This window comes from Agelaius tricolor, unplaced genomic scaffold (assembly GCF_023055355.1).
Source record: "Agelaius tricolor isolate 1412-34295 unplaced genomic scaffold, bAgeTri1.0.p SCAF_6, whole genome shotgun sequence".
Lineage (NCBI taxonomy): Eukaryota > Metazoa > Chordata > Aves > Passeriformes > Icteridae > Agelaius > Agelaius tricolor.
The window spans coordinates 42,252,301-42,277,736 of record NW_027269266.1 but is presented as its reverse complement, the minus strand read 5'-3'; the positions used below and the strand labels follow the sequence as shown (position 1 = coordinate 42,277,736).

Below are 25,436 nucleotides of genomic sequence, written 5' to 3'. Positions count from 1 at the left end.
TAGGACCAAGAGTAATATATATAGGGCACAAATTGAAAGAGGGGAAATTTAGGTTAGATATTAGTCAGAATTTTTTTCCTGTGACAGTGGTGAGGAACAGCTTGCCCAAGGAGATTGTGGATGCCCCATCCCTGGCAGTGCTCAATGCCAGGATAGGGTATAGGGTATTCAGTGGGACGTGTCCCTGCCCATGGCAGGGGAGGCTGGGGCTAGATGCTCTTCCAAGACTCTCCCAATGCGTTATCCATCTGTGATTCCCTAAGCTCCCCTCCCCTCTCCGCCTGCGGCCCCGCCCGCCCTCAGGGAGGCGCTCGCCCCGTCTGCTCCCCTACGCGCGCTCCCAGCGCCCCCTGCGGGCGGAGCGCGGGCGCGCAGCCACGAGGAGCCCCCGCTCCCGCCCCGCCCACATCCGCCGGGGCCCCGCCCCCTCAGCCCCACCCCGCCCCGCCTCCCCATGCCGATCTCTCCCCGCGCCTGCGCAGTGCCAGCATCGCCGCCTTCCCGCGCGGGTGAGGGGCTGGGCCGGCGCGGCTGGGGTGGGGCCGGGTCTGGATTTGTCGGGGGTTGGGGGCGCCGAGCACCCGGTGCCCAGCAGGGACCCCTCCGTGAGGGCACTGGGCCCCGTGGGGAACGGGCCTCCCGGTGGGGAAGGGCCTCCAGGTGGGGAAGGGGTCTCTCGGTTGGGGACCGGCCAGTCCCCGCCCCTCCGTGCCCGTTTGAAGTCGGTGCCGAGCGGCGTGTGCTGGGCCCGTGGCCCGACAGGGACAGGGACGAGAGGGCTTCCGGGCTGCGGCGGGAATGTCAGGGCGCTCACTGGGTTTTGCTTCTTAGTTGAAGGATGAGAAGTAATAAGGAACCGTTTTTTGTGAAGTTCATAAAGTCTCCCGGGAGCTCGGAGTATTTTTCTAAAGCCCTCGAGGTAAGTGAGTTTGGTCACCTGGGTGAACTTGGTAACTGGCATGTGATTTCTGTGTCGTAGTTAGCTGCATGTGCCATACAATAAGCTAAGTTACGCGTGTACACCTGGAAATAAAGCTTTTTGTATGGCAGGGGTGCTTTGCGTGTAATAAAGCTTGTTGAACAAGAACAGTTTTGTTGGAGAGCCTCATGAAATAGCTTCAATTTCAAAACCCGTGGCATGTCGGGAAGGCACATGTATCCTGAAAGGCCTGGATTGTGGTCACTCATCTAAGCACAAACTTTGGAAGGAGACTGTGCATTGTTTTACACCTTGGGAGGTTAGTTGGGAGCCAAAGGCACCGTATGGCAGGATCAGGTCCTGAAGGCCTCTGTACCAAATATTTGTCAGAATATTCTGAAGACTCAAGGGAATGAGGGGGACACCCGTGAGATGTTTTAGCCCTTTCTTCTGCCAATACCTGTTTGCATGGTAGCTTTGTTGTGAGCTGTTTCAAGGATGTGCACTTGTGTAGTTTGCACAGGATTGCTTCTTTATTGATTATTTACTAATTAAATAAATGTTGTTGTTCACATCATTTACCCGCAGTCTATAAAAGAATTCCAGTCAGAAGAACATCTCCAGATCCTTGAAGAGAAAACTGTTCTCAGTATAAAAGAAAATGATAAATCACTTTACATTTGTGATCCTTTCAGTGGCGTGGGTTTCAGTCATCTCAAGAAGGTATGTCACCCAGCAACTTTGAGTTCTATTCTTTCCTTTTTAGAAGCACTCATGCCCATACTTAGATCCTGCGTGTTCTCTCCTGCACTGAGTGTAGCAGTGCGAGCTTCATCCTGTATTTAGGATACAGCATGAAGCAAAGCATAATGATTATTTTCAGACATTTGGAAAAGTAAATGGTATAGCCGGTTCTGATTCTGCTGGAGTCCCTGAGCTGGGTCTTACACTATTTATCTCCTGATAAACATGATTTGGTTTGATCTGCAAGAAATTGTCTAGTGGACAAAGATAGGCTAGCTGGAATTCTTTGGCCATAGCCATAGCATCAGCTGCTTTTACTGAGGCCAGAAAATCTACAAGGATTGTACAGAAAATCCAGAACTGAAAGTAAAAACAAACCTGTCAGCTACCTGGAGGTGCTAGAGGAGAAGGTGAGGGACAGACCAAGAGCCCTGCCTTCTTCAGAATTCAGGGACAAAGAAAGCCTTCCTGATGCCAATGTACCCTCTGCTTACTTTCTTTGTGCTTTTCCTGTTATTTTATTGCAGCTTGGCTGTAGGATTGTTGGACCACAGGTAGTTCTGTACTGCATGCAGTCACAGCGGTGTGTCCCGAGAGCCGAGCATCCCGTGTACAACATGACCATGGCCGATGTCACAGTGTCCTGTACCAGCCTGGAGAAGGACGTGAGGGTAAGGCCTTCCCAAGGATGGGTTGTTCAGCCGGTTATCATTGATACTTGCTTTGTATGGTTCATTAGTAAGGCAGCAGTTAGAGCATGTGTCTTATTGTGCCTGTGTCTAGATCCATCAAGTCTTCTGTAGTTTGTAGACTATGTGTAGTTTATTCACATATTAATGCACCTCACATATGTTTATATACGTTTACTTTATTCTGATATACCTTTTTTCTAGTACTGCCTAAAACATCAACCATCTGCAAAATTTTGCTCATAGAGCATAATTACCATGTTTTTATTTAAGATTTCAGATATATTTTTTATTTAAGATATATTATGTTCAGCTTATTGTAAGTGTAAATAAAATGGAGATTACAGTTGCATTTTTATGGCTTCCATATATATCTAGTTAGTATTTTTTGAACAGTTTTTAGGGGAAATAATGGACAATTGAAATCCGTGTTCTTGGTGTAAGGTGAACATGATTGTCATATAGGTTCTTTTTTCTCGTGATGATTTTCTCTATTTTTTTTTCCCATCCAGGAAGAAGTTCATAAATATGTGCAAATGATGGGTGGATGTGTATACAGAGATCTCAACGTGTCAGTGACTCATCTTATAGCTGGAGAAGTTGGCAGCAAAAAATACTTGGTAGCTGCTTCCCTGAAGAAACCTATTTTGCTTCCCTCTTGGGTTAAGACATTGTGGGATAAGTCTCAGCAAGGGTATGAAAAAAACAAAACTGATTTTGTTTTGGGTAATAATAATTCTTATGTACAGACTAATTTCTTTTCCTAGCTGATTTTACTTGCAAAATAACTTCTTTTTCTCTTTCATTCCTGTAGCATGATGAGGTACACTGATGTTAACATGGAAGACTATGCCTGTCCTGTGTTCCTTGGCTGCACGATTTGTGTCACTGGCTTAAGCAGCTCCGACAGGAAAGAAGTGCAGTGCCTCACTGCTGAGCACGGTGGGCAGTACACGGGGCAGCTCAAGATGAATGAATGCACTCACCTCATAGTTCAAGAGCCAAAAGGTGAAACTGACAGAATAAATGCTGTTTTCACTTCTGGAGTTGAAATAGTGTGAAGGGGTGTAAGCACAGGAGCTTGAACTGCCTCTGCTTCAGTGTTGCTCTTACTGCTTCTCTCTAGGGAATCACTGTTGATGGGAAGAGTTACACAGGGCCCCTTTGCTTTGCTTTAAAGAGATATAGGTGGCATTTAAAGAGAGGAAAAGGGAGAATCCTAGAGGGAATAAAGAAAAGAAAAACATTTTTTGGGAGAGCAGGATAGGACGTAATTTGTACTGTGATTGAAATTGGATTGCGGCCTGATGTTTTTTAGCTGATTATTCTTTGTGCCTTCCAAATTCCCTACTAAGGTAAAATGAAAGCTCCTTTTCCTTTCTCTTGGGAAGATGAAAGGATTTTAGTTTTATTGTGAGAAGAAAGGAAAGGTTTTCTTTTATACCTTGATTTCCCTCTCTTTGCTTATAGTGAAATATGCTGGGACTTTTCCCCCTTTTCTTTGTGTGCTTGAAAGCTTTAAAGCCGTTTTCCCCTTTTTGTTTCTTTAATGCCTTGTCATAGCATGGGTTAGCCATCCATGAGATTTTTCTACTCTAATTACAGCACAAGCAGCTTATCAACAGTTTAGTATAACATAATTTGTCCATTAAAATCAGTTATTTGAATTTCTAAATTTTCCTAATGTCCAGCCATCTTTCAGCAATTGATAATTGATGCTTTAGTCTTTTAATGATTGTGACTTTTTTAAAATTTTGTTTTCATCTGGAAGGTCAGAAGTATGAATGTGCCAAAAAGTGGAATGTGCACTGTGTGTCTGTGCAGTGGTTTTCTGACAGCATCAAGAAAGGCTTCTGTCAGGATGAGACGATGTATAAAATAGAGGCTGGATCAAAACTGAGTAATGCACCCAGTACATCAACACCTACAAATGACACCAGCAAGCCTCCTAGTAAGTAAGATATTTTAAAATGTGTTTCAATGATGTAGGAAACATTTCTATTAAGGATGAAGAACTATTTTGAGATAAGTGCTTGCTTTTGTAAATAGTGGTTTGATAGTTTGGGTTCTAGATTCAGATTAAGCTTAAAATATAACAGATTCCTTTTATGTACACAGAATAGTCCAACATGGGCAGACTTGAAATGTGTGAATGATTGTTAAAAAAGTAAACTTGAATTAGGTGTTTGATTGTCTGTTTGAGAACCAGTGGTGTATATTTGTAAGTCCTAGAAAAGCACAATTGCTCATAAATTTAAGTTTAAAACATGTGTTTATAATGAGTTTAATCTTACAACAGTCTTAGGGGTGGGGGGGAACAAATAAGTTTTTAATAATCATATTCTATTTAATTTTTCTTTATACATCTGCTTTTATTTATTCCATGCTAATAACAGAAGGACAGTTAAAAGTATTTTGTAGCACACATGGTAGCCTAAAAGATATCGCCAGCTTTAATGTGCATCCATGCGATGCTGACTCCTCTTAAATTAGAGTTGATTTCTCTACAATAAAGAGACACCTGTTTAATTTTAAAAAGTATTTCTACTAGGTGTCCACAAAATTGGAATAACAGCTTTGAAAACAAGTCTCATTGGACGCTGTGTCATGGGTACCATCCTTTAGGAAATAAACAGAAGATGTATCAGCACTCTTCTTAGTAAGATGATGCTCAATCTGTGTGTTAAGAAACTCCTTGGTTTAGCAAAGGTTTTACTTACCTAGTATCTTTCATTTTTCAAACTTTACATTTCCTTATAGCACCACAAAATCATAAGTGGCAAGTCTGTATTTTTTTTAGTGAAGCAGCAGAGAGAGCTGAGCCAAATCTAATGCCTTCTTTTTTAATTTTATTTTTGTTTAAAGATCATGCCTTTTCGGATGTCAGCCACATTTCCAATATCAATTTGAGTGGTGTTAATGAAACTGCATGTAGTTCAGCTATGAGCAGCAGACTGGATCCTGTTTCTGATGAGCTGGAAAACCTGGACATAAGTTCTTTTCAAGCTGCTGAAGATTTGTTAGATGGGTGTCGAGTATGTTTAACGTTGTATACTTTGAAATGTTCAGTTTTAACAATGCAAAAGCAACTATGTTGAAGCACTGGCACTTTCTGCTTGAGTAAATCGTTTCCATGGTCAGCAACAAATACCAGATTTATTTTGTGTCTGTGTGCTTGTATGTGTGTGTGTGTCTACCTATCTGTGTGTGTGACTATAATTATACTAAAAATGTAGTGGAAGTATAGAAATTTACATTCGTAGGTATCTGTATTTAAACATTAGAGTGAATGGGTTCTAGAATTAGTGTGTGGGTTTATTTGGGGTTTTTTTTGTTTATGCAATTTCAGGGGTTTGTTCTATTAGTAAACATTGACTCTGCTAGATTAATTTGCAAAGCTAAATTAATCTTTATAAATGCTTAATTTTTTTTGCTGCTTCTTAGAAGCTGCAGCACTACTTTCTGTCTTCTACAGGAGTTGAAACAAATTATGCCAAAAAATTCTATTTTTTCTTGTTTTGGTGGTTTTTTTGGTTTGTTTTTTTTTTTTTTTACATTTTTAAGGCTTTATTTGTTGCTCTGTTCTCTTTGTAGATCTATCTCTGTGGCTTCAGTGGCAGGAAGTTGGACAAGATGAGAAGGCTTATTAATTGTGGTGGTGGCGTTCGATTTAATCAACTTAATGAAGATGTTACTCATGTCATTGTGGGGGAAAATAATGATGAGCTGAAACACTTTCTGGACAAGACGGCTCACAGGTTGTGGTAACTATATTGCTTAAGGTCTAGTTACACCTCTTTTCCACCTCTGGGGTCCCCAGCACAGAAAAGGCATCAAACTGTTGGAGTGAGTTCAGGGGAGAGCCAACAAGATGGTCAGAGGGATGGAGCACCTCTACTGTGAAGATGGGCTGAGAGGATTTGTTTGAGAAGGATTTGGGGTGACCTAATTGTGGTGGTCTTCCAGGACCTAAAGGGAGCCTGCAAGGGAGGTGGAGAGGAACTTTTGGCAGGACATAAAGAGACAGGACAGAGGGGAATAGCCTTTAACTGAAAGAGGGGAGGTTTAATTTAGGTATTAGAAAGAAATTTTTTACTGTGAGGGTGGTGAGGCTTCTCTGGTTGCTCAGAGAAGCTGTGGTGTCCCGTCCCTTTGAGTGTCCAAGGCCAGGTTGGAGCTACCTAATCTAGTTGAAGATGTCCCCTGCTCATGGCAGGGGTGTTGGAACTAAATGATCTTTAAGTTTTCTTCCAAACCATTGTACGATTCTTTGAAATCACATATTGATTTAAAACTACTAAATAGTTCTTGATTTAAATGAGAAGACTTACAGCTAGTTGTAGTAAGTATGTCCACATGTGCTTTTCAGTACTGTATCTTGGGTAGCCATGGGTAGAAAAGCGAGAAGAAAAGCAAGTGTTTTTATTGGTGAAAAGAGGTGTTAATGTGTATTAGTGCATTGAGGGGAAGAACTTGGCTGTGCAGCACTGGCAGATATCATTTATGTTATAGAAAATAATTATGAAATGCTCTGTTCTCAGACTGAAAGAATTAAAGTCTTTTAAGGGTTGTAAATTGCCCAAAGCTTGCTTAGTGTTAGTTACAGACTTTGTGTGTGTATATACTGTTTTTTTCAGTCTGAAACCTGCTGTGACTTGTTTCTATAACATTTTATTTTATAGGCCTCATATAGTCACAGCAAAGTGGTTGCTGGAATCATTTGGCAAAGGTTGTCTATGTCCAGTGGAGCACTATATCCCTCTAAACTACCAGCTGTTAGAGAATCCAATTTTAGAACAACCTGGAATGAAGTCAGTTTTTCCCAAAAAAACCAGTCTCTTGAAGAAAGATGCTGTGAACATTATAAAGCACCAGAAAACTGCTGAAGATGATTTCCTCTCTCAATATGCAGATAACTATTCTGCACTAGGTATGTTCTAGGCTCAGCATACTGTAGAAAATTTAACTGCTCATAATTAGCATTTGAGCTTGCAGAATTTCCTTATTAAAAATTCATTTACATCTAGTATGTTAACTTCTACTTTGTATGTCAAAATTCAAATTTAAATAGGCCTATATGAAACAGTTTTTGAGTAAAACCTGGCTGAAAACAGCACAGTCCTGTAGTTTCTTCATGAAACTGTTTTAGATTGTCTTTGATGTTCTTGTGAAACAATTATTATGCTTGATTCTTTTTTATTTTTCTTTAATCTTTCAGATGAAGTTGAAAAACTGACATCCAGAACCTTCAGTGATGTTACTAACTCGACTGCCCAAGGAGAGAATCAACCTTCTGTCTGTAATGGGGCTTTGGCAGAGTCTCCTGCACTGGCTGAAGGAGGCTTATTTTTCAGGAAGAGATTTCTTCTTCTGGGTTTTGGTGAAGAGGACGAGTCCTGCCTTGCAGATATTATTAAGGAGAATGCTGGGGAAGTTCTACCACTGCAAAGCAGAACCATTGCAGACTATGCTGTGGTACCTTTATTAGGGTGCACTGTGAAGGCAACTGTTGGTGATATTGTCACAAATACGTGGCTGGTAAGGGAGTTTCACTTCCTCAATTCCTAAATAAACAGGTATCTCTATTAGAAATTTGTCTTCTCAGAATGCAGTTATTAATGGCTTAAATATAAAGATACTGAGATAGCAGCCTCATTTCATTTGAAATGTGCTAAACAAAAGCCTTCATTAAAGCCTCTGCATCTGTAGGGTGTCTTATCTGTTTCACTTCATTTTCCACATGACTGTTAAATAGGACTGCATTGTCATGACCCAGGCTTATATGAGGTCTGACAGCATTCTGTCTAAATGAACTATAGAAGGAGCTAGTTGACTAAAAATGATTTGATATTTTTGTTTGTTTCATGCTTTTTATAGGTGTTTTTTTTTTTAATTTGTGGCAGAAGAGTAAGTCTTTATAGCTGAAAAATCAATGCTAACTATATTTGGCAAGAGCAGGCCCATGATATAGGCTACTTGCTGTTAGCAGCTTTCAGTATTAGGTAACTTCCTGTGAAGTAAATCTATACAGACCCTCAGATCATGTACTGAACTGGAAACCTCCAGCTTTATGGGAACCTGCAGAGTTGGAACTTTAATAACTGAAAAGTTCTGAATAATGCTTCAGTATGTCAACCTTGCCAAAATAGACATGGTCTAAAAAAGAGTTTGTCTGATCCAATGGGAAATAATTTGTCTCAGGTGTGATGATGGAAGCACAGTTGCTCATTGTTGAGTCCAGAAATGCTGTTGTAGAGTTGCTGAAATCTTGTTGGCTTTGTTACTATTTGGCTTGATTGACATTTTATGTCTTTCATCTTCTTGAAGATAACGTGCGTGGAACAGCAGGCCCTTTTAGATCTCCGATCCAATCCACTTTTCACACCAGTCCTGGTAATGGAAGGAGCTACCCCTCTGGAAGATTGTGTTCTTTCTTTTAGCCAGTTCACGGGTGCAGAGAGAGACTCCCTTGCTTATCTGGCAGAACTGCTGGGAGCCAGGTACTTCTGTCAGTTTCTCCTTGTTCTTTCAAGACCCAAAGTGCTGTCATTATGCTTTTCATTTATTCTGTACAAATGTTGGAGTTAAAGCTCTTTTGAATTCCATCTATTTACAAAACCTGGTGCTGAAGCAATGAGACATCATTATATAGGTCTTTAATTTTGCTCTCTTTTAAGTAATTATGGTCAGTACTCACACAGTCTAATTTCTACCAGAATTTGCTCAGTCTCTTATTTTTCAGTAACTGAGTCTTAGCAGCTTTTTACTCTGCTCGTGAACCAATCAATGAAAGTCAGGTTTTCAGATGTGGCCTTCCAAGTTGCTCTTTGGTTGTCTAGGAAAGGACCACTTCAGTACTATCTGGCTCAGCCTCATAAGCATGGTGAACCCCATTCACTATCCCAGCTCCTAAGAAATGGTGTTCTATTTGCTTAGAGTTCACAAAAATCTTTGAAAAACTTTAAGAAAAGCATGTTTAGTCATGACATGGCAAAATAGCATAGCTTACAGTATCATTTGATCTGGTTTGTAGCCTGTTTGAACTAAATTCTTTGCTGATGAGTTCTCAATCCTGGCATCTTTTTGCAAGATTGTATCATAGATGATAAGAGAAAAACTCTAATATAAAGAAAACTTGTTTATTTGGAAGCAATGCTTATTGACTCTGGAGGGGAAGCAAGCCTGTTCCATTCATCTTGCTGAAGAATGTTAGGCTCAGCATAGGATTTGAAAATGGGATATTGCTGGAGGCTTGCTGGAGTATGGAAAATACTGTTTTCAATGCTGGTAGAAGTGAAACATTACTGTGTAACATTTTTTTTGTTGTTTTGGGGGTTATTTGGGGGGTATTTGTGGATTTTTTTTCCTCTCTGCAGGTTAGGCTGTAAAGTGCCAAGTGGGTTGCCTTAAATATCTACTTCTTTTGGTTCTTCTTCTATTGTGAGAATACAATTTATAAGAGTATAAATGTGCCCTAGATTAATGCTGTTTATAACTAAATGAATGTTTTATCAACCTAATTGTAGAGTCCAAGAATTCTTTGTGCGGAAAGCCAGTGCGAAAAAAGGAATGTTTGCCAGCACCCATCTTGTGGTGAGAGAACCGAACGGCTCCAAGTATGAAGCTGCAAAGAAGTGGAATTTGCCAGCAGTCACTGTAGCTTGGCTTTTGCAGTCTGCAAGGACAGGAAAGAGGGCAGATGAAAGCAAGTTCTTGGTTGAAAATGCAGAGGCTGAAGGTTGGTTCTTAGCAAGTTAGGGGATATAATTGTGTCACTGTACTGTTTGTTCAGGATAAAGAAGGCAGATGTGATGAAATTTTCTTTCCTTCAAAGTATTAGAGCTAAAGGATATTTTTCCAAATATAAAGATTGGTTGAGTACAACGTACAAATATGTAGATTGGTTTGAGTTTGAAGGGACATTAAATCATGTATTCCCAACCCCTTGCCATGGACAGGGACACTTTCCATTAGACCAGGTTGTACATGCAACCATGCTGTTGAGTAGTGATTACAGAAATTATATTGTGTGTTTGCTGCAAATCTCGTGGAGCCAGTGGGCTCTTGTGGTTATCAGTCAGTTGGGATTCAAGCTTGTGTCTCAACTTTGTCCTTTTCAGCATGTATGCTGCTCTGTAGCTTACATGAGAATTGATTAGAGATCCATCTTAGGACTTCAGACTTATTAGTCTGCAATGATTTGATGCCCCTCTCTTGAGTTCTTCATGGTTGCTGGTTAAATAAGACTGTGTGGGGTCTGTGTTCAAATGGAAAACCAGTTTACTTACTTATGTTTTCTTTGTTTATTTTAAAGACAAGGACAGTTTCATTACTCAGCTTATCAAGACACCAGCGACTGTTAAATCTCCTGATTTGGAACAGCCTATTCATATTCTTGAAGCTGGAAAAAAAGGACCTGTAACCCCCCTTGATATCAACAGGTTTCAGAGTAAAGCTTTCCAAGCTGTAATCTCTCATCATACTGGGAAAACAACTCCTGTTGCACAAGGGGGACCACTTCAGAAAGAACCATCTTTAAGTCTTGACACACCGTCGAAGTTTCTTTCTGAAGACAAGATCTTCAAGCCTTCTTTTGATGTGAAGGTGATTTTTGCAAGCTTTTTAGTCTGTGTGGCCAATACTATTTAACATGTGCATAATCTTTAAACAGCACAGAAACCTGTGCTTTTACCCATTTTTGTGCTGTTCACATACAGACTTTCCCTTTTGAACAAAGCCAGGAAAACTGGCTCGTTTATTTATATAGTTTAGTTAATGTCCTGTGGACTAAATTTATTGAATAGTAAGTGTTGTAAAGTCCTTAGCAAAGCTCTTTGTGCTTATTGCACCATATGCTTGTGTGTCCTACACCTCAGACAGTATCCAGTCTAGAGACTGATAAATGTGACAAGACACCTTGGAATTGCTCCACATATTTGTAAACAAGTGTTTGCATTTTCTGATAAAATGCTACTTTGATAGTATGTTTTAATGTAATAGCTTTAGAGCAAGGTGCAAGTACATTAAAGTAGTTGGTTGGGGTTAGGAATACCTGGGTTTGGTCACTGGCTTTTCCATTGAGGGCAGTATTCAGTGATCACAGTGAACAGAGAGATTAATAAACTGTTGTCTCCTTGTTTTGCTTCTGCAGGCTCTAAGATTGGGTTTGCCTTGTACAGCTTTTATGCAGTGGTTCTACAGTTGCTCTTGGTAACTGTAGTTTACTGTCCTGGTTTAGGAGTATGAAGTCCTACTGTATTTGTAAAACTTGCACTTGAGTTAGAATTTTGTAAGGTGTTCATTAAAGGCAGTCAGTTTCTTCTTTTTTTTTGGTAGGATGCTCTGGAAGCTCTGGGAACTCCTAGAGGTCCTGAACAAAGAAACAGGAAACTGAGCACACCTCTCTCCGAAGTCATTGGCAGAAACTTGAAACTGGCACTGGCAAGCAGCACAACTCATGCAGCAGCTCTTACTGCCAGCCCTCAGTTGGCTGCTGCACAGCCAGAAGTGGTAGGAAATTCGGGGGTTTAGTAACTGGAGCATAGGTTTAAATAAGAAAAAGCTTTATGTTTTATGATTTAAGTTACAAAGGAATTTGTGAATTGTTATTTGTGATAAATTCATATGATTATTTGTTCTTCAATGACAGTTAAAGGAATGTAAGATAGAGGAATTTCCTTATGGAAGGCAAAGAATTTTAAAACCTTTTTCTACTATCTGCATTACTGTCTCGAATATTAAGCAGTGGCTAAGTAATATGGCATATAAATATGTGCCAGTTTAGACTCCGTAGTATTGGAATAAGATACAACACTTGAGAAATTATCAGGTTCCAGCTAAACAGGGTTAGATATTTTGTCTTGGACTAAAGTTTGGAGTTCTTTATTGATGCATGTGTCTTCTTTTCCTGCCTTTCTCTGTCCTTAATAGGAGAAGAAAAGTGAGAGAAAACAAAAAGATATAGGAGGAAAGGGAGGATTTATGTGTTGAGTGCCATGTTAGTGCACTGTTTACTTTTGGAGGGGTGAGAAAGCAAATGACCTCTGGAAAGGGAAGGCTGCTACTTCTTGTTTTGTAGCTCCTTAGTCTTACTTCTCTCACTCCTCTACAGTGCAATAATTCAGTAGCATCAGGTTTCAGAATTCCTTAATTTCAGTGTTCAGTGATGAAAGGAGTAGAGCATGTTCTAGGGAGACTGGCTGAAACTTTGTCTTGGCCTTCTTAGTGCATGGTATGTTAATAATGCTGGGTTTTGAGCATGGGTAGGGGACCATCAAAAATAGAGGAAGTGTGTCTCTCTTACTTTTGTTGTCACTGTATATTTTACCATGCACTTCACTAAATATTACACTATCTTTATTATTGATACAGAAGCCTTCTAATCATGACTCTCCTGTTTTTATCCCTGCTGCTTGACCAGGAAGAAGAGCCCAAGCCTCTAGCTGGTGCTGTTATATATATTAGTAGAAAACTTAATAAAAGGCAAAGGGAGCTGAATGCAGTAGCAGCTTCTCTTGGAGCAGACTACAGGTACCAGCCAATACAGTGGCTTCTGAGCTTTTGCACTGATGTGAATTCTAATAACTTTGAGTCTTTGCGTCTTATTATGCCTTTTGGTACAGCTAAACATTAGATTTCACCATCCTAAACACCATTACAAGTCATCCACTTGTAGTGTGAAATAAAGCCATTTTTCCCTGCCACATCCCCAGTCCCCATGTTCTTTGTAAATCCATCTCAGAAAGACTGTTTGTCAAGAAGTCTTCTTGAATTGCAGATTTTTTTTTCTCCTTGGGTTTGAAGAAATTTTGCTTTTGGATGGTTTAACATTTGCTTTATATTTTACATTTTGAATCTAATGTGAATTTGTGTATGTCTCCTGGCTCAAAACAAGTTATTTTCTTTATTGTAAGCATGGCTAAGTCAGTGTTCTTAGAAAAGCTTAGGAAAAATAGGTTATCATAAAGAGAAAGTACAAACTAACATTTTTGATTTAAGACACAATTCTGCTTTCACTAAATGTGTTTTGCTACTGACTTTTATTCATGGTGTGAAGGAGGTTAGCCTTATGTTTGGTAGTGCCTTAGAAATGCTGAAGGTACTTGGATAGATAGAAAATACTTGTTTTTATCAGTTTAAAAATTAACAGTCCTCATTTTTGTTTATTTTGAGCTTCAAGGATCAGTATTTCACTTGCAGTTCAATATGACAACAAAAGAAAAAGCTCTTGTCCTGGATCACACATTCTTTTCAGAAACTGTTTTCAAGTTCTACTTAACTAAAAACAAAACATGTAGCAAAACCTCGTTCCATATGTTTATCCCATTTAGTTTTCTTCAGGAATGCTTTCAAAACACATTGAAGTTGTGCTATCATGAAACTGAATGCTGTCTTTTCTGTCAAAGAAAGTGGGCTCATTATTTATTGAGGCATAACAAAATAGGCAAAATTACTTTAACTTGAACAAAACAACAATTTTTGAGCTGGATTTATGATACTTTTTGATAGAAATTCCATCTTCAAGTTGTATTTTGTTCTCTTTTCCAGATGGTGCTTTGATGAAACAGTAACACACTTCATCTATAAGGGCGGACAGAATGATAACAATAAGGAGTACAAATCTGTTAAAGAACGGGGTATACATATTGTTTCAGAACATTGGCTTTTAGAGGTATGAAGCTTATTTTGTTCCCCTTTACAAGTAAAATTAAATGGAGGCTTAAAACCTCCAAAATATGGCCGTGGGTTTTCTGTATGCATTTATTCTAAACATGTATAAGGACTGATGTTTTGCATCCTGCTTTGAATTAATAAATTGAGTGATCTCTTTTCACTGATGTACATTTACACTCTTCTCCATAAGGAGAAAATAAATTCTCTCCCACTGAACACTTCTGCTATATTTTTCCCAGAATGTCAACCATGTTTTTCCCCTTGTGTGAAGTACTTCTTTTCACAGTGTTTTTATTGTACTTTTCTTATGTTTAGGTGTGAAGTTTCTTTTATGTCAGTCAGTTCCTCATCTTTCTCTCATTAACTGGTGTTATTACAGAGTGCCCGAGAATGTAAATGGCTTCCTGAATCTCTATTTCCTCACACTTACAATCCCAAAATGAGCCTGGACATCAGTGCAGCGCAAGACATCAGGCTCTCCTCCTCCTTTCTTTCAACTGGAAAACCAGCAGAGGAAAATGAGGTATGATGTGTGATAGCAATGTGTGTGCCATGATTTGAATCCAGTTAATAGTTATATTAACATAGTAATAAAAACATTGATACTAATTCAGCAATGCCCTGAATCAGGTTTAGCTAGTTGTTTAATAGTAGCTATTGCAGATGTTCTGTAAGGTTTTTCTGCATTTGTAATATTCATCTTCTAGGGTGATGGAGAAAAACTCAGGCATTTCAGCATTTGCTTTCCAGATTTGAAAAGATAGATATCTTTTCTTTTAGTTAATGAGATCCAAGGTGTGAACTTGCTTTGGTAGACATTAAGATTGCAGAATTGGAGTTGTCATCCATGCTACTGTTCATTGTTCTACTGTCATTGCAGTAGCAGAAAGCTTAGATTTACTCTAAGGCAAGGATAATGATCTTCAGAATTTTACAAGTGTCATACATGGTTAAAAAGGAAAAAAAAATGGTGTTTGAGAAATCTGCTTGTCTTCATTGGTTTAGATTATTCCAGAGGATGAAGATGATGTAACTACTGACCAAATAAAGGAAACAGTCACTGTAGGGGAAGAACAAATTGTAGCAAGTGAATCCAAAGGAGGTAAATGTAAATTGATATTTTCAGAATATTTATGGACTATCAAACTATCAATATGAGCCTTTGCAGTTCCAGGTGCTGAATGCTAAGATCTGGAAACTTCAGGTAGCATATTAATATACTGGTCAAGTACAGCTAACTTTTATTGCTGCTGAATGCCAGCAAAGGGTTTTTCTCTCTCTTTTAAAGATCTTGACAGCCCACAAGAAAATCATGATTAGTCATTGGAAGATACCTAATTGCCATATCTTTGTTTTTAAAACACTGAAGTTCATCCTTAATGTAACAGATTTTTGGTTTGGAGTATATATTATATAATTAAATGTGTTATTATGGATCTAAGCTAAAGTGCGAGAGGCGATTCAGAACTGAGCCAAATGGAGATTTCTCCTTGTGTCTAAGAATGGGTGACTTAGGGCATATATAGTTTTCCTTGATATTCTTGCCCAAGTACTTTTCCTCTTTTTAATGTATAGTCCTGGTGGAGGAGGGAGGTTGATTGGAATTTCAGTTTTCACTGAAACAGTGAGCAGTTGTATACTTTTCACTTGTTTCAGTATAAGAGTTGTGATAGTATGAGTTTCGTTTCTTCTCTTAAGTTTTAACCCAAGCACTAGAAATGAGGGAGAACTTCCAGAGGCAGCTGCAGGAGCTCATGTCTGCCACATCACTAGTGAAACCACAAGGGCAAAGAGGATCCCTTTCAAGGAGCAGCTTTGATGGCTCTCCAGCCACTCCCGATAGTGCACGGTCTGTGCGAAATGGCCGCAGTAGGGTCTTGGAAGCTCTAAGGTATGGATTTGTATTTAAATGTATCTTGTTTTGTCCTTCCATGTCTTTAGACATCCATTGAAATTTGAATAGGTCTCCAGGGTTTTCAAATGTATTGTCTGTTTCTACTGATGTGCTTGAGTTGCTTCTCCTGCAATTCAGAATCTTTAACTGGATGTGCTAGGTAAAGTCAGAATATTGTCTTAATCCATAGTGGGTATCTTTTTTTTTTTATAAAAACCAGACTAGTATGATTGGTTTCAATGTTCTGGTTTTGAACTGGCTTATTTTCCATCTGCTCAGATTCCTTAGTGTTCTTACAGCTTTTGAAGAAAGTGCGTATGAATGCTTAAATAAGTCATAAAGAAGTAGGCTTTACTGCAGAGCACCTCTGTGAATGTTTCTTCTATTTTATTTTTCTTTTCTCTCCAAATGGAGAATAGGATTTGAACTCCATCAATACTGATGTTCAATAAGACAGTAATGGAACCCTTGCAAAATAATTCATTTAGCTTGGTGCCTATTTGCAAATAAATAGGCTTAATAAAGAGTAAGGTACGCTGATTTTATAATAACTTATTGATATGCACATAATAAAAAATTTCTACTGGTATTTTGGGTGCCTGTTTTCAGCCATGCTGACACTTAGGTTCATAAAGCCAAGGTACTAGAATAGCTTCTATAGTGAAATTTTCCCCTTTGCCAGCCATAATTTCTAATAATGAGGTCACCTGAGTTCTGCAGTTGATGTGATCATTAACACATTGCCTTCTAGAGTGGAATTCTTCTGTAAAATGAGTCTGTAAGGTGTCTCGGTTTTTCCCTTAGGCAGTCCCGCCAGGCACTGGCAGATCTAAATACAGAGCCATCCCAGAGCGAGCAGATCATTTGGGATGATCCTACTGCAAGGGAAGAGAGAGCAAGACTTGTCAGCAACCTTCAGTGGCCTAATAGTCCCTCTCAGTACCTTGAGCAAGGTCAGAGTAACACCAATAAAAACGCGGATGAGTCTGCCCTCAAAGGATCTGTACCTGATGCGGAGATGGCTGGTATAGGTAAAGTTACAAATGCAATATCCCTGTTTGGTGCAATAGCATCCATTTGGTCTTTGGGACTTCTAAAATACAAAGTAGTACTTGAGTTCTACTTAAAAAAAAGTGAGTGAGCATGGTTGGCATTTCTCAAAGGCCAAAAATACAATTTCACATTATTGAGCTCCATTATGTGTTGCTGTTTTTAAAGAGAAGCTTTCCCATTCATTTGTGGTCAAACACCAAGGCAGTGCTTATCTAAAAATAGACTGCTGTGGCTCCAGAGAAATGCCAACAGCTTGAAAGACTTGATAAAATTTTCCAAGTTCTTTTGATTTCTTTGTTTTTTTGAACCACAGCTGGCTTCCAGGTAACCCCACAGGTAAGTAGAGTGGCATTCTAATGGGAATACCATGAGCAAAATCATTTCCATTGTAGTGGAAATATTTATAGGTGAAAAATTGGGGTACAAGTTGAATTCAGGGACCCAAAAAACCAAGATGTGTCAAGTTACTGATGGACATGCTTGGGTCAGGATTTGGTAAAGATACTTTATTTATGTTCCTTGTTCTTGAAGTCTGAAGTCTGTTGCTAGGATTAAGGAAGCAACATACCTTTTCTGCCAAAACCAGATGTTTTTTCATCTGTTTTGCTTGCTTTCTGTTCTGTGATAGGAGAATCCTTTATTTCTCTCTCCCTGCTGCCACCAACTCCTTTCCTCAGTCTACTTGCAGAGTTTCTGTGGCAGCAGTCTTCCTGAAAACTGACCTTGTCCTAGAGGAGGTTGAAGAAAATTAGATAATTCCATTCAACTGATTTTTGGTTCAACCAAATCAGTGCAGTTTAGCCAAAGAAATCAGATCATTTGAGGTTTTCAGGTGTTTGCAAGGCATTCAGGAACATGATTGCAATATTGCTGTTGGTGGTTTGTGGTATAAGGAAAAGCATCTTTATGAAAGGCAGGTGAAATATAACTGTACATGCTGTAGCAGCAATTGTGGGGGTTTTTAATTTTTGTTATATCTTTTACTTTATACATAATTTTATTCTTCCAAAGGCAAGTCATGCAACACCACTTTACTTTCACAGCTGTTCCTGAGGCTGGGCATGGAGATGGGATTCTTCAGCCTTTCAATCACATGTGTAGAGATCCCGAAACGCCAGTTAAGGATAACTTGATCCCTACTCCACAGGCACCCAGCATTGCTTTCCCCTTGGCTAACCCTCCTGTGGCACCAGAGCCCAAAGAAAAGGTTTGTCAAATGGAAAAATACTTATGATGATGTGTTCTGAGAGATGCAGTTATACTTAAAGAAATTTTGAATTTAATGATAAATATAAAATGTGCAGATCTGGAGTTAGAATCTTGAGGTGGATTACTTTTGTACAGTCCTATTCTCTTTTTTCTATTATTTTCATTACTCCCCCTTCCTTTGAGATTTTTAACAAATAATATTCAAAAAAATGAAGCTTGTTTGTTTAGACAAATGAAGCTTTTTGTCCCATTAGTTAGTGCTGGGATGCTAAGGCAGGCTTTGGAGTGAAGAATTACTATGTGTACTACTTGGAACTCCTCCAGCTATATTAGGATGACAGAAAAAAATTTAGGCCTTCGTTTCTTTGGTAATATCTGGAATTTTATGTTTAGATACAAATGGGAAATTATTTTTCTGCCAAAACCTGTGTGGGAACTCAGCACATCACTCTGGATGTCCAGAGTTACCGAGAAAACCCTTGGGGGGCTTGGAAATCCTGGAATGTTGCCAGGAGCATCTAGTAGCTTGATTTCAATCCTTCTAAGGATGTGACACCTGTTTGAGGACGTGAGAGTCACTTGGGAGTGAATGGTGCAAGAAAGATATATTTACAGGGTGAAATATAAATTTTAAAGTTTCTAGTACAGGGGGGTTATAGAAACGAGATGGAAGGATCAGAGCATGTCTCGTCCTTCTTCTTTCTTCTTGTCTTCCATTTTCTGTGGTGATGTTGGCACTTGAAGATTGGTCCATGGTGAAGGTGCACTTGCTAATATAGGTGAAAGGTATTAGAAAATAAAGGTAAATATGATATACGTAGTTTTTAGTATAAAAAGACACGACTGCCCCGTGGGTAGTCAGAGTGCCCTTAGCTGCCTTGAAGGTCAGACCTCTGTTGGGCAGAAAGAAAATTCTGTAGATAAAAAATAATAAACAATCTGAAGACTGAAAAACTGAAGAGTACAGACTCATCCTTTGAAGCGTGGGCCGCCCCAGAACCACTCTACGTGTGTCTGGGCAGAGAAAGACAGCTAACCAGACAAACTGGTTTAAAATTCTATTTTATTTTGAACTTGGAGAGGGAAAGGAAAATGAGCTTATAGTCTCACCTGCAGTGTCACTTGATGCTCAAAGTTTCAGCATTTGTGTGTCTTCAGAGGCATAGCGTGCCATCTTAGTGGAAAGGCCCTCAAAAAGTATAGTATTCTGACCTGACTGAAAGTGAATGAATGAGGCAGTGTGATAAATCAGTGCTGATTTCTTCATGTGTTCAACCTGGCTTCCATGGATGTGAATGAAGGATTAGTTGTTATGACAGATTAGTTCAGCTGTGCCCTGAAGAAAGGGGGAACCAAGAGGATGTTCAAGCAAGAGCATAAGGATAATATGATAAAATCCAAGCTTTTTGTCAAGTGGCTGACAGGTTTGGTTCTGCTTTTCCCAGCTAAAAGAAAACTTAATATATAAATAACCTAGCATATTTGGCAGAGAACTAGTCAGCTGTCAACCTAATCGTTCTGTCATATTTTCAAAATCTGTTACCATATTTCTAGGTTGTTACTGAAGATGAGAAGGCTGATGAAGAAACAGAAAAATTCCGTAAATTTCAGCTGTCTTCTCTTAATCCTCAAGAAAGAATTGATTACTGCCATCTGATTGAGAAATTAGGTACCAGATATTTGTGAAATGCAAAGAATAGTATGTATCTGTATGTGTCTGCTCAGCTGTGGCTTGTTGGGAGAAGAAAGGGCTTCTGTTAGTGACTCATCAGATTTGAGGTCTCAAATTTATGGCTTTCTGTGCTTGTGAGCAATTCTTTGAATATAGTGTTATTATTATGTGAGTGATCAGCTTTGCCATAAAACAGCAATGGTTTTGTCTTCTGCCAGTTTTCTTTTAGCTGTTTTTACAACAGCCTCATTCTTTACTGTTGGGAGTGCCGAGGATGGGCTCTCTTCTGGTCTCTCATTCCTGTCTGTTGCATTTTACAGAGCCACTCTTTCCTGGCTGCTTCTCCCTCCCTAGCAGCTTCTGCCCATGTCAATTCAATGACAATACTCTCCATGTAGATTTGAGCTGAGTTTTGTCTGAATTCAAATAATTCTCACTTAGAGTTGATCCTTTCTGTGTGCAGCATGATCCTTAAATAATTTGAATGCAATTCATTCCTCAATTCAAGGTGGAATAGTACTTGAGAAGCAGTACTTTGATCCGAGCTGCACACACATTGTTGTGGGACATCCTCTTCGGAATGAGAAGTTCTTGGCCTCGATGGCAGCTGGAAAGTGGGTGCTTCACCGCTCCTACCTGGAGGCGTGCAGAGGAGCTGGCTGCTTTGTTCAGGCACGTCACCCTAGCACTAGGTCATGAGTGTGTTTTACCTTTTTGCATTTATTCTTGTTTTGCACTACTAGGGAAAGACAACTTCACAAAACCAATTGCTAATTTAGGGTGCCCAAGCCGTGGGAGTTTTAGAGAATCCAAAATCTGAGAGGTTTTTGGCCACCTTTGTCTGAAACCTAGCCCTGCACCAAACTGCTAATATAAGATAAATGAAATACCTAAGCTTTTTATGTTTCTTAAAATTGAGTCTTCGAATATCTTTTGGTAAATTCTCACTGTTATCAGCTAAATTTACATGGCTCTTGTTAAACCAGGAATAAAATCTCGATTCTTTCAATAAATGAACATATATTATTTTTAAATTATTTCATTTTACAACCATGTACGTAAATATTTTTGAACTCTACCTCTTCTGATGCCTTCCTAACTGTTAATTTTGCACTTCTCCTGGGTCAGACAGTTCTTTTACATTGATCAGGCTAACTTTAAAGTAATGCTATAAGCTGCCTCATATCCTTATGTATTAAAACTAACTTTAATTGTTTTGGAAGATACTGCAGAAATATAATCAGTGGTATCCACTGTAGTGAGATGCTTTGTCCTGCTGTTGAAGTCTATTGTAGATGTAACTGCAAGAGGAATCAGGTTGTGTGCAAGACTTGATGTCACAGAAAACATGAGTTAATTTAGATAAACCTGTGCAATTCAGAGCCATATCTCAAATTCTACCTAGAACTGTTTTGGCTAGATAAAATCCATATATATAGCTAGAGTGAGATGGGATTTGTTTCATGTTTTTTTATTTTCTATTTGGTCTGGGTTATTAAAATCTATTTTTCTGCTGGTAAAGTTGGCTTTGTAAAGGACTGCTTTGTAATTCAAGCTTATGATTGTTTCAGGAAGAAGACTATGAGTGGGGAAGTAACTCCATACTTAATGTTTTGTCTGGAATCAATGTAAACCAGAAGAAACTAGCACTGGCAGCCATGAGGTGGAGGAAAAAAATTCATAAAGGGAAGCAAGAAACGGGTGTTGTTGAGGTATATAGATAATCCTATAATGTGAGCTGTACAATGTAGATGGACAGGGATTGTCATCAAGAAACTAAAAACCTCACTGTCAGGGGAAGGTTCTGTCTTGTTATTAAGAACAAAATGTTTTGACTTGATATATTCTAGTTAAGTAATTTTGTTTTTTAAAAAAGTTTCTGTGATGGTATATTAAAAGTCTTAGTCTCCTCTGAACCACTGTTCATGTTTTGCAAGGCTGGAATGTGGCTACTTATGTAATTAAATGTCCCTCAGCCAGGAAGATGATGTTTATTCTTCAGAGCTCTGACTGGAGAGCTAACCTAACTCAGCTCTGCTAGGAAACCAAAACTGGTTACTGCTTTCATAGTCTTTCAGTGAGATTTTTGGAAGTGAGACTTGAACTCCCCAAAGCCTTTCAACTCCTCTCAAATCAGGCACTGCAGTTGAGGTTTCATTGAAAGATTATGTTTCAATTATGTCGGGAAAAATCTGGTGTGTGTGTTACAGTAATCTTTTTAAAAGGAATGCTTGTAACAAATCCCCCACACCCTTTGCCTATGTGGAAACCACACTGAGTGTTCCTAGGAGGCAACCAGTTGGCCCTCTGTGCTGTTACTGTAACCAAGTGTGCTGGGGGAACTGGGGAAGATGTTTCCAAGTAACTGGTGGTTTTTTAAGATACATTTTTCACGCTGTCTGGTGTTTTGGAAAGCAGTCTCTGCAAGGGTCTTCCCTTAGAGGGGGCTGGTAGTGGTAGCTGTATGTTCTGTGGATTTTTTTTCTGGCATGCATACTTAAAGGCAAAACTGGGTAATTGCAAGTCTTCATCTGAAGACCCATTAAATCTTTGTATTTTTTCAGTACTGGCATACTTTTGACTGAATTGTGATTTATCTAGGGAGCTTTCAGTGGTTGGAAAGTGATCCTGAATGTTGACCAAACCAAGGAAGCAGGATTCAGGCGCCTTCTTCAGTCAGGAGGAGCAAAAGTACGTAGTTAATTGAAAAAAACAATGAAATACATATATGTTGTTTAATTATTTTTTTCTTTCTGTTTAACTCTGTGCTGGGCATTTTTCATGTGAGTAAAACATCTTAATGAACAAAATTGCTTACACAGGGTAGCTGAGACATGGTCAAAGGGTGGGAGGAAAAAGCTTTGTCATCTTCACTTTGCAAGTGGTCAGGCAGAGCAGCTTGTCTGAGGTTACACAAGTCAGTACTCCTGGTGGGAATTGAGGATAGAATTTCTGTCCCCTGCTCTGATGGGAAGGATCACCCTTTTGGACAGGTATGTGATGGTACAGAATGCAGCTGTGAATGGTATTTGATTTCCCACTGGTTTCTCTTAGTTTGATGAGTGAAATTAAAGGTTATGAACTGCATTTGTCTTGGGGAAGAAACACAACTAAACTTTTGTGGCTCGTGTTTTGTCTGTAGGTGTTCTCTGGCCATTCTGCATCTCTCTTTAAAGAAGCAACTCACCTCTTTGCTGACTTCAGTAAGCTGAAGCCAGATGACTCCAGGGTGGATGTGGCAGAGGCAGCAGCCCAGGGAGTGAACTGCCTCAAACCTGAGTACATCGCTGACTACCTCATCCAGGTGGGCACAGCCAGGGCTCCCTACCTTCCACACTGCCCCAGCCCCCTGCAGGGGATGGCTGCTCTACCAGTCACTGGCCTCCTTTGCCAGAAACTGTTGCCATAAAGTACCTGTGCTGAGGGCTTTGATCTGTGGCCTCAAATTTATGCTCTAACATGACTTGTTCTGGTGCTGGCAGTGGGATCTCTTGCAGGGTAGTGAGCTGCTCGCAAAACGTGTTTAAAATGTAGGTGTGTCATATTTGTTTTGTTGTTTCAGTTTTAGACAACCCATGAGCTGTTTCTGTTATCTCAGAAGCTGCTCGTCTTGAGCTGACCCATTCTTTTTTTCTTTCTTTACTGAAGGATCCACCTCCCCCTATGGAGTCTTACTGCTTGCCAGAAGCTGAGTCTTACCTTCAGAATAACTCAGATCTTGGAATTGGATCATCCCAGAAAAGAAAAGCACTGGCAGAAATGAGCAGAGTCAAGCGATCCAGAATACACTAAGCATATTCTCTGATCTTAATTTGTACATTTTAAAATTCATATTTATATTTTTTCATTCTTGCCCAAAAAATTAAAAGCTTTGAGTTTCACTTTTAATTTGTCCTGAGATTAAAATAAATTTGCAGTTATGCTTATAGGAAAGATTGCTTTGGTAACCAGTAGCATCTAAAACTATGGCAAGAATTCATCCAAACATACTTTACCTTTTCCCAACTATCCCATCACTGGACTAGTGATTTTGTTTGTAGACCCAGTTGTATAATAATAGTTCAGAAATAATTTGTAAAATGCTTATCACATCTTTTATCTGTGTGTTGTGGGGAAAAATACCAATTGATGAAAATTCCATTGCATTTCCCATATAGTAATAGACTTAGATTTTTACATTATTTTTTCATCTTTTGGTATTTTCTATTGGAAGGGAAGGGGCAAATCAAACAAAAAGAACTGGCTTGTAAATTTTTTGTACTAATAGAGAGCATAGTAAATTATTTCTATAGATTACAGGTGCTGTTGCTGCCATCCTGAGTGCTAATGAATCTGCTCAGCAACTGTAGAAACAATTCTGTTACCCAAGTGGTGAAGTTTGTCTTGACCATGTTTCCTATTTGAATCTGTGACAGGAACCAGAGCCAGTCAAAGACTTCAGTTTCTGGCAGCTGGAAATGTTCTTGGTCAGACAGCCAGAATATTTGACAAAGTCTTTGACCTTTTCAGTAACAGTGGGTCTGGATCTATATTTACAGAGCTTCATGTATGTGAGTGCACTGTGTTAGTCTAGGCAAAAGTGTTCTCATGGAACCTGAAGAGCTTTATTTAAGCAGCTGGAATTACTGCAGGCTTTGAATGGAAAAGCAGGGCATCCAGTTGCACAGGGAAGAATACATGTAACACTGAAGCCTATTTAATTTACCTCTTTTTCGTTTTGAAGGCAAGGCTGTAGTTTATGTTTATTTTCTAGCTGCTGAATACTGTTTTCTAGAAAGGGTTTACATCGGTATTTGTTGCAGATCCGAGACTGAGCCACAAGCATTTAAAAGCCCTGTGCAACCTGGAGAGGCACTCTGGGCTGGGCAGAACAAACCTTTTGCTGCTTGGGAAAGGGATAAGGCACCTGAGCTGTGGGGTCTCTAGGTGAGAGAGAACAGGAAAGCAGCTTGTCTTCATGTGCATGGTTGTACTTTGTGCTTCTGATTTCCTGCTTTATTGCAGCAGATCTTTTGTTAGTGAGCTCTGCAACCTGCTGTCAGCATGACCTGAAGGAATTGTCAGAAAGGACTGAGAATGAATGTGAGGGATTTGATTATTTTAAAGAAGTGAAATCTGTGCCCTGTCACTGGGGTCTTGGCTGTGACAAGACTGCTATGTTGAGCTGCAGTGACTACAGCCTTAACACCTGCTTTTGGTTGTTTTTTTTTTTTTTATAACAGCTTGATGCTTTTTGGTATTTGTGGACATCAAACATCTTCAACTTGTTCCAAGTCCATGTACTGAAAATAATGCCACTGTTAGTGCTTTACATCACATTTTGAATTAACTTTGACTTTGAATTAACTGTGTATTTCACTGTTCTACCTCTGAAGTGCTGCTTTACGTTGCAGGCATTTGAAATAGGTGCAAGTATTACCAGGCAAGACCTAAGGTTCCTGTGACTTTTTCTTCCCAGTCCCCAGAAGCTGCTGTGGAAGGGTAATGTTGGTATTGTCACTTTATAGATAAAAACCCATTCCCTGACCCACTTAACTTGAGCATTAAAAGAAGTCTTGGAGCCACACAGTTCCTGCAGTTGTT

The 25,436-nt window shown here is 39.4% G+C and overlaps 1 protein-coding gene across 3 annotated transcripts; it reads left to right on the top strand.

The window, feature by feature from the left end:
* Positions 1 to 482: 482 nt before the first annotated feature.
* TOPBP1 (DNA topoisomerase II binding protein 1) lies at positions 483 to 23,741 on the top strand. 3 transcript variants are annotated; one of them, XM_071429531.1, is made up of 28 exons: positions 483 to 509; positions 832 to 919; positions 1,508 to 1,642; positions 2,191 to 2,334; positions 2,865 to 3,046; positions 3,167 to 3,360; positions 4,124 to 4,303; positions 5,218 to 5,387; positions 5,947 to 6,110; positions 7,035 to 7,282; positions 7,571 to 7,890; positions 8,680 to 8,852; positions 9,879 to 10,090; positions 10,667 to 10,956; positions 11,689 to 11,862; positions 12,773 to 12,882; positions 13,900 to 14,023; positions 14,405 to 14,548; positions 15,031 to 15,127; positions 15,724 to 15,916; positions 16,724 to 16,950; positions 18,016 to 18,179; positions 19,736 to 19,850; positions 20,362 to 20,525; positions 21,425 to 21,565; positions 22,455 to 22,544; positions 22,996 to 23,157; positions 23,502 to 23,741. In XM_071429531.1, exons 2-28 carry the CDS (start codon positions 839 to 841, stop codon positions 23,643 to 23,645), a joined length of 4,542 nt encoding a protein of 1,513 aa, XP_071285632.1. In that variant the 5' UTR covers positions 483 to 509; positions 832 to 838; the 3' UTR covers positions 23,646 to 23,741. The 3 variants fall into 3 exon arrangements, 2 of the variants coding, with proteins under 2 accessions (XP_071285632.1, XP_071285633.1); XR_011679576.1 differs by lacking the exons at positions 483 to 509; positions 23,502 to 23,741 and adding an exon at positions 22,676 to 22,846 and having other exon boundaries at positions 566 to 919; positions 22,996 to 23,128; XM_071429532.1 differs by lacking the exon at positions 483 to 509 and having other exon boundaries at positions 566 to 919; positions 20,362 to 20,529; positions 21,429 to 21,565.
* Positions 23,742 to 25,436: the final 1,695 nt, after the last annotated feature.

Coding starts and splice junctions, on each gene's coding strand:
- TOPBP1 (XM_071429531.1), top strand. CDS start 839: ATGAGAAGTAATAAGGAACCGTTTTTTGTGAAGTTCATAAAGTCTCCC. Junction 18,180..19,735: donor CACCAGAGCCCAAAGAAAAG/GTTTGTCAAATG, acceptor CCATATTTCTAG/GTTGTTACTGAAGATGAGAA. Junction 23,158..23,501: donor TCGCTGACTACCTCATCCAG/GTGGGCACAGCC, acceptor TCTTTACTGAAG/GATCCACCTCCCCCTATGGA.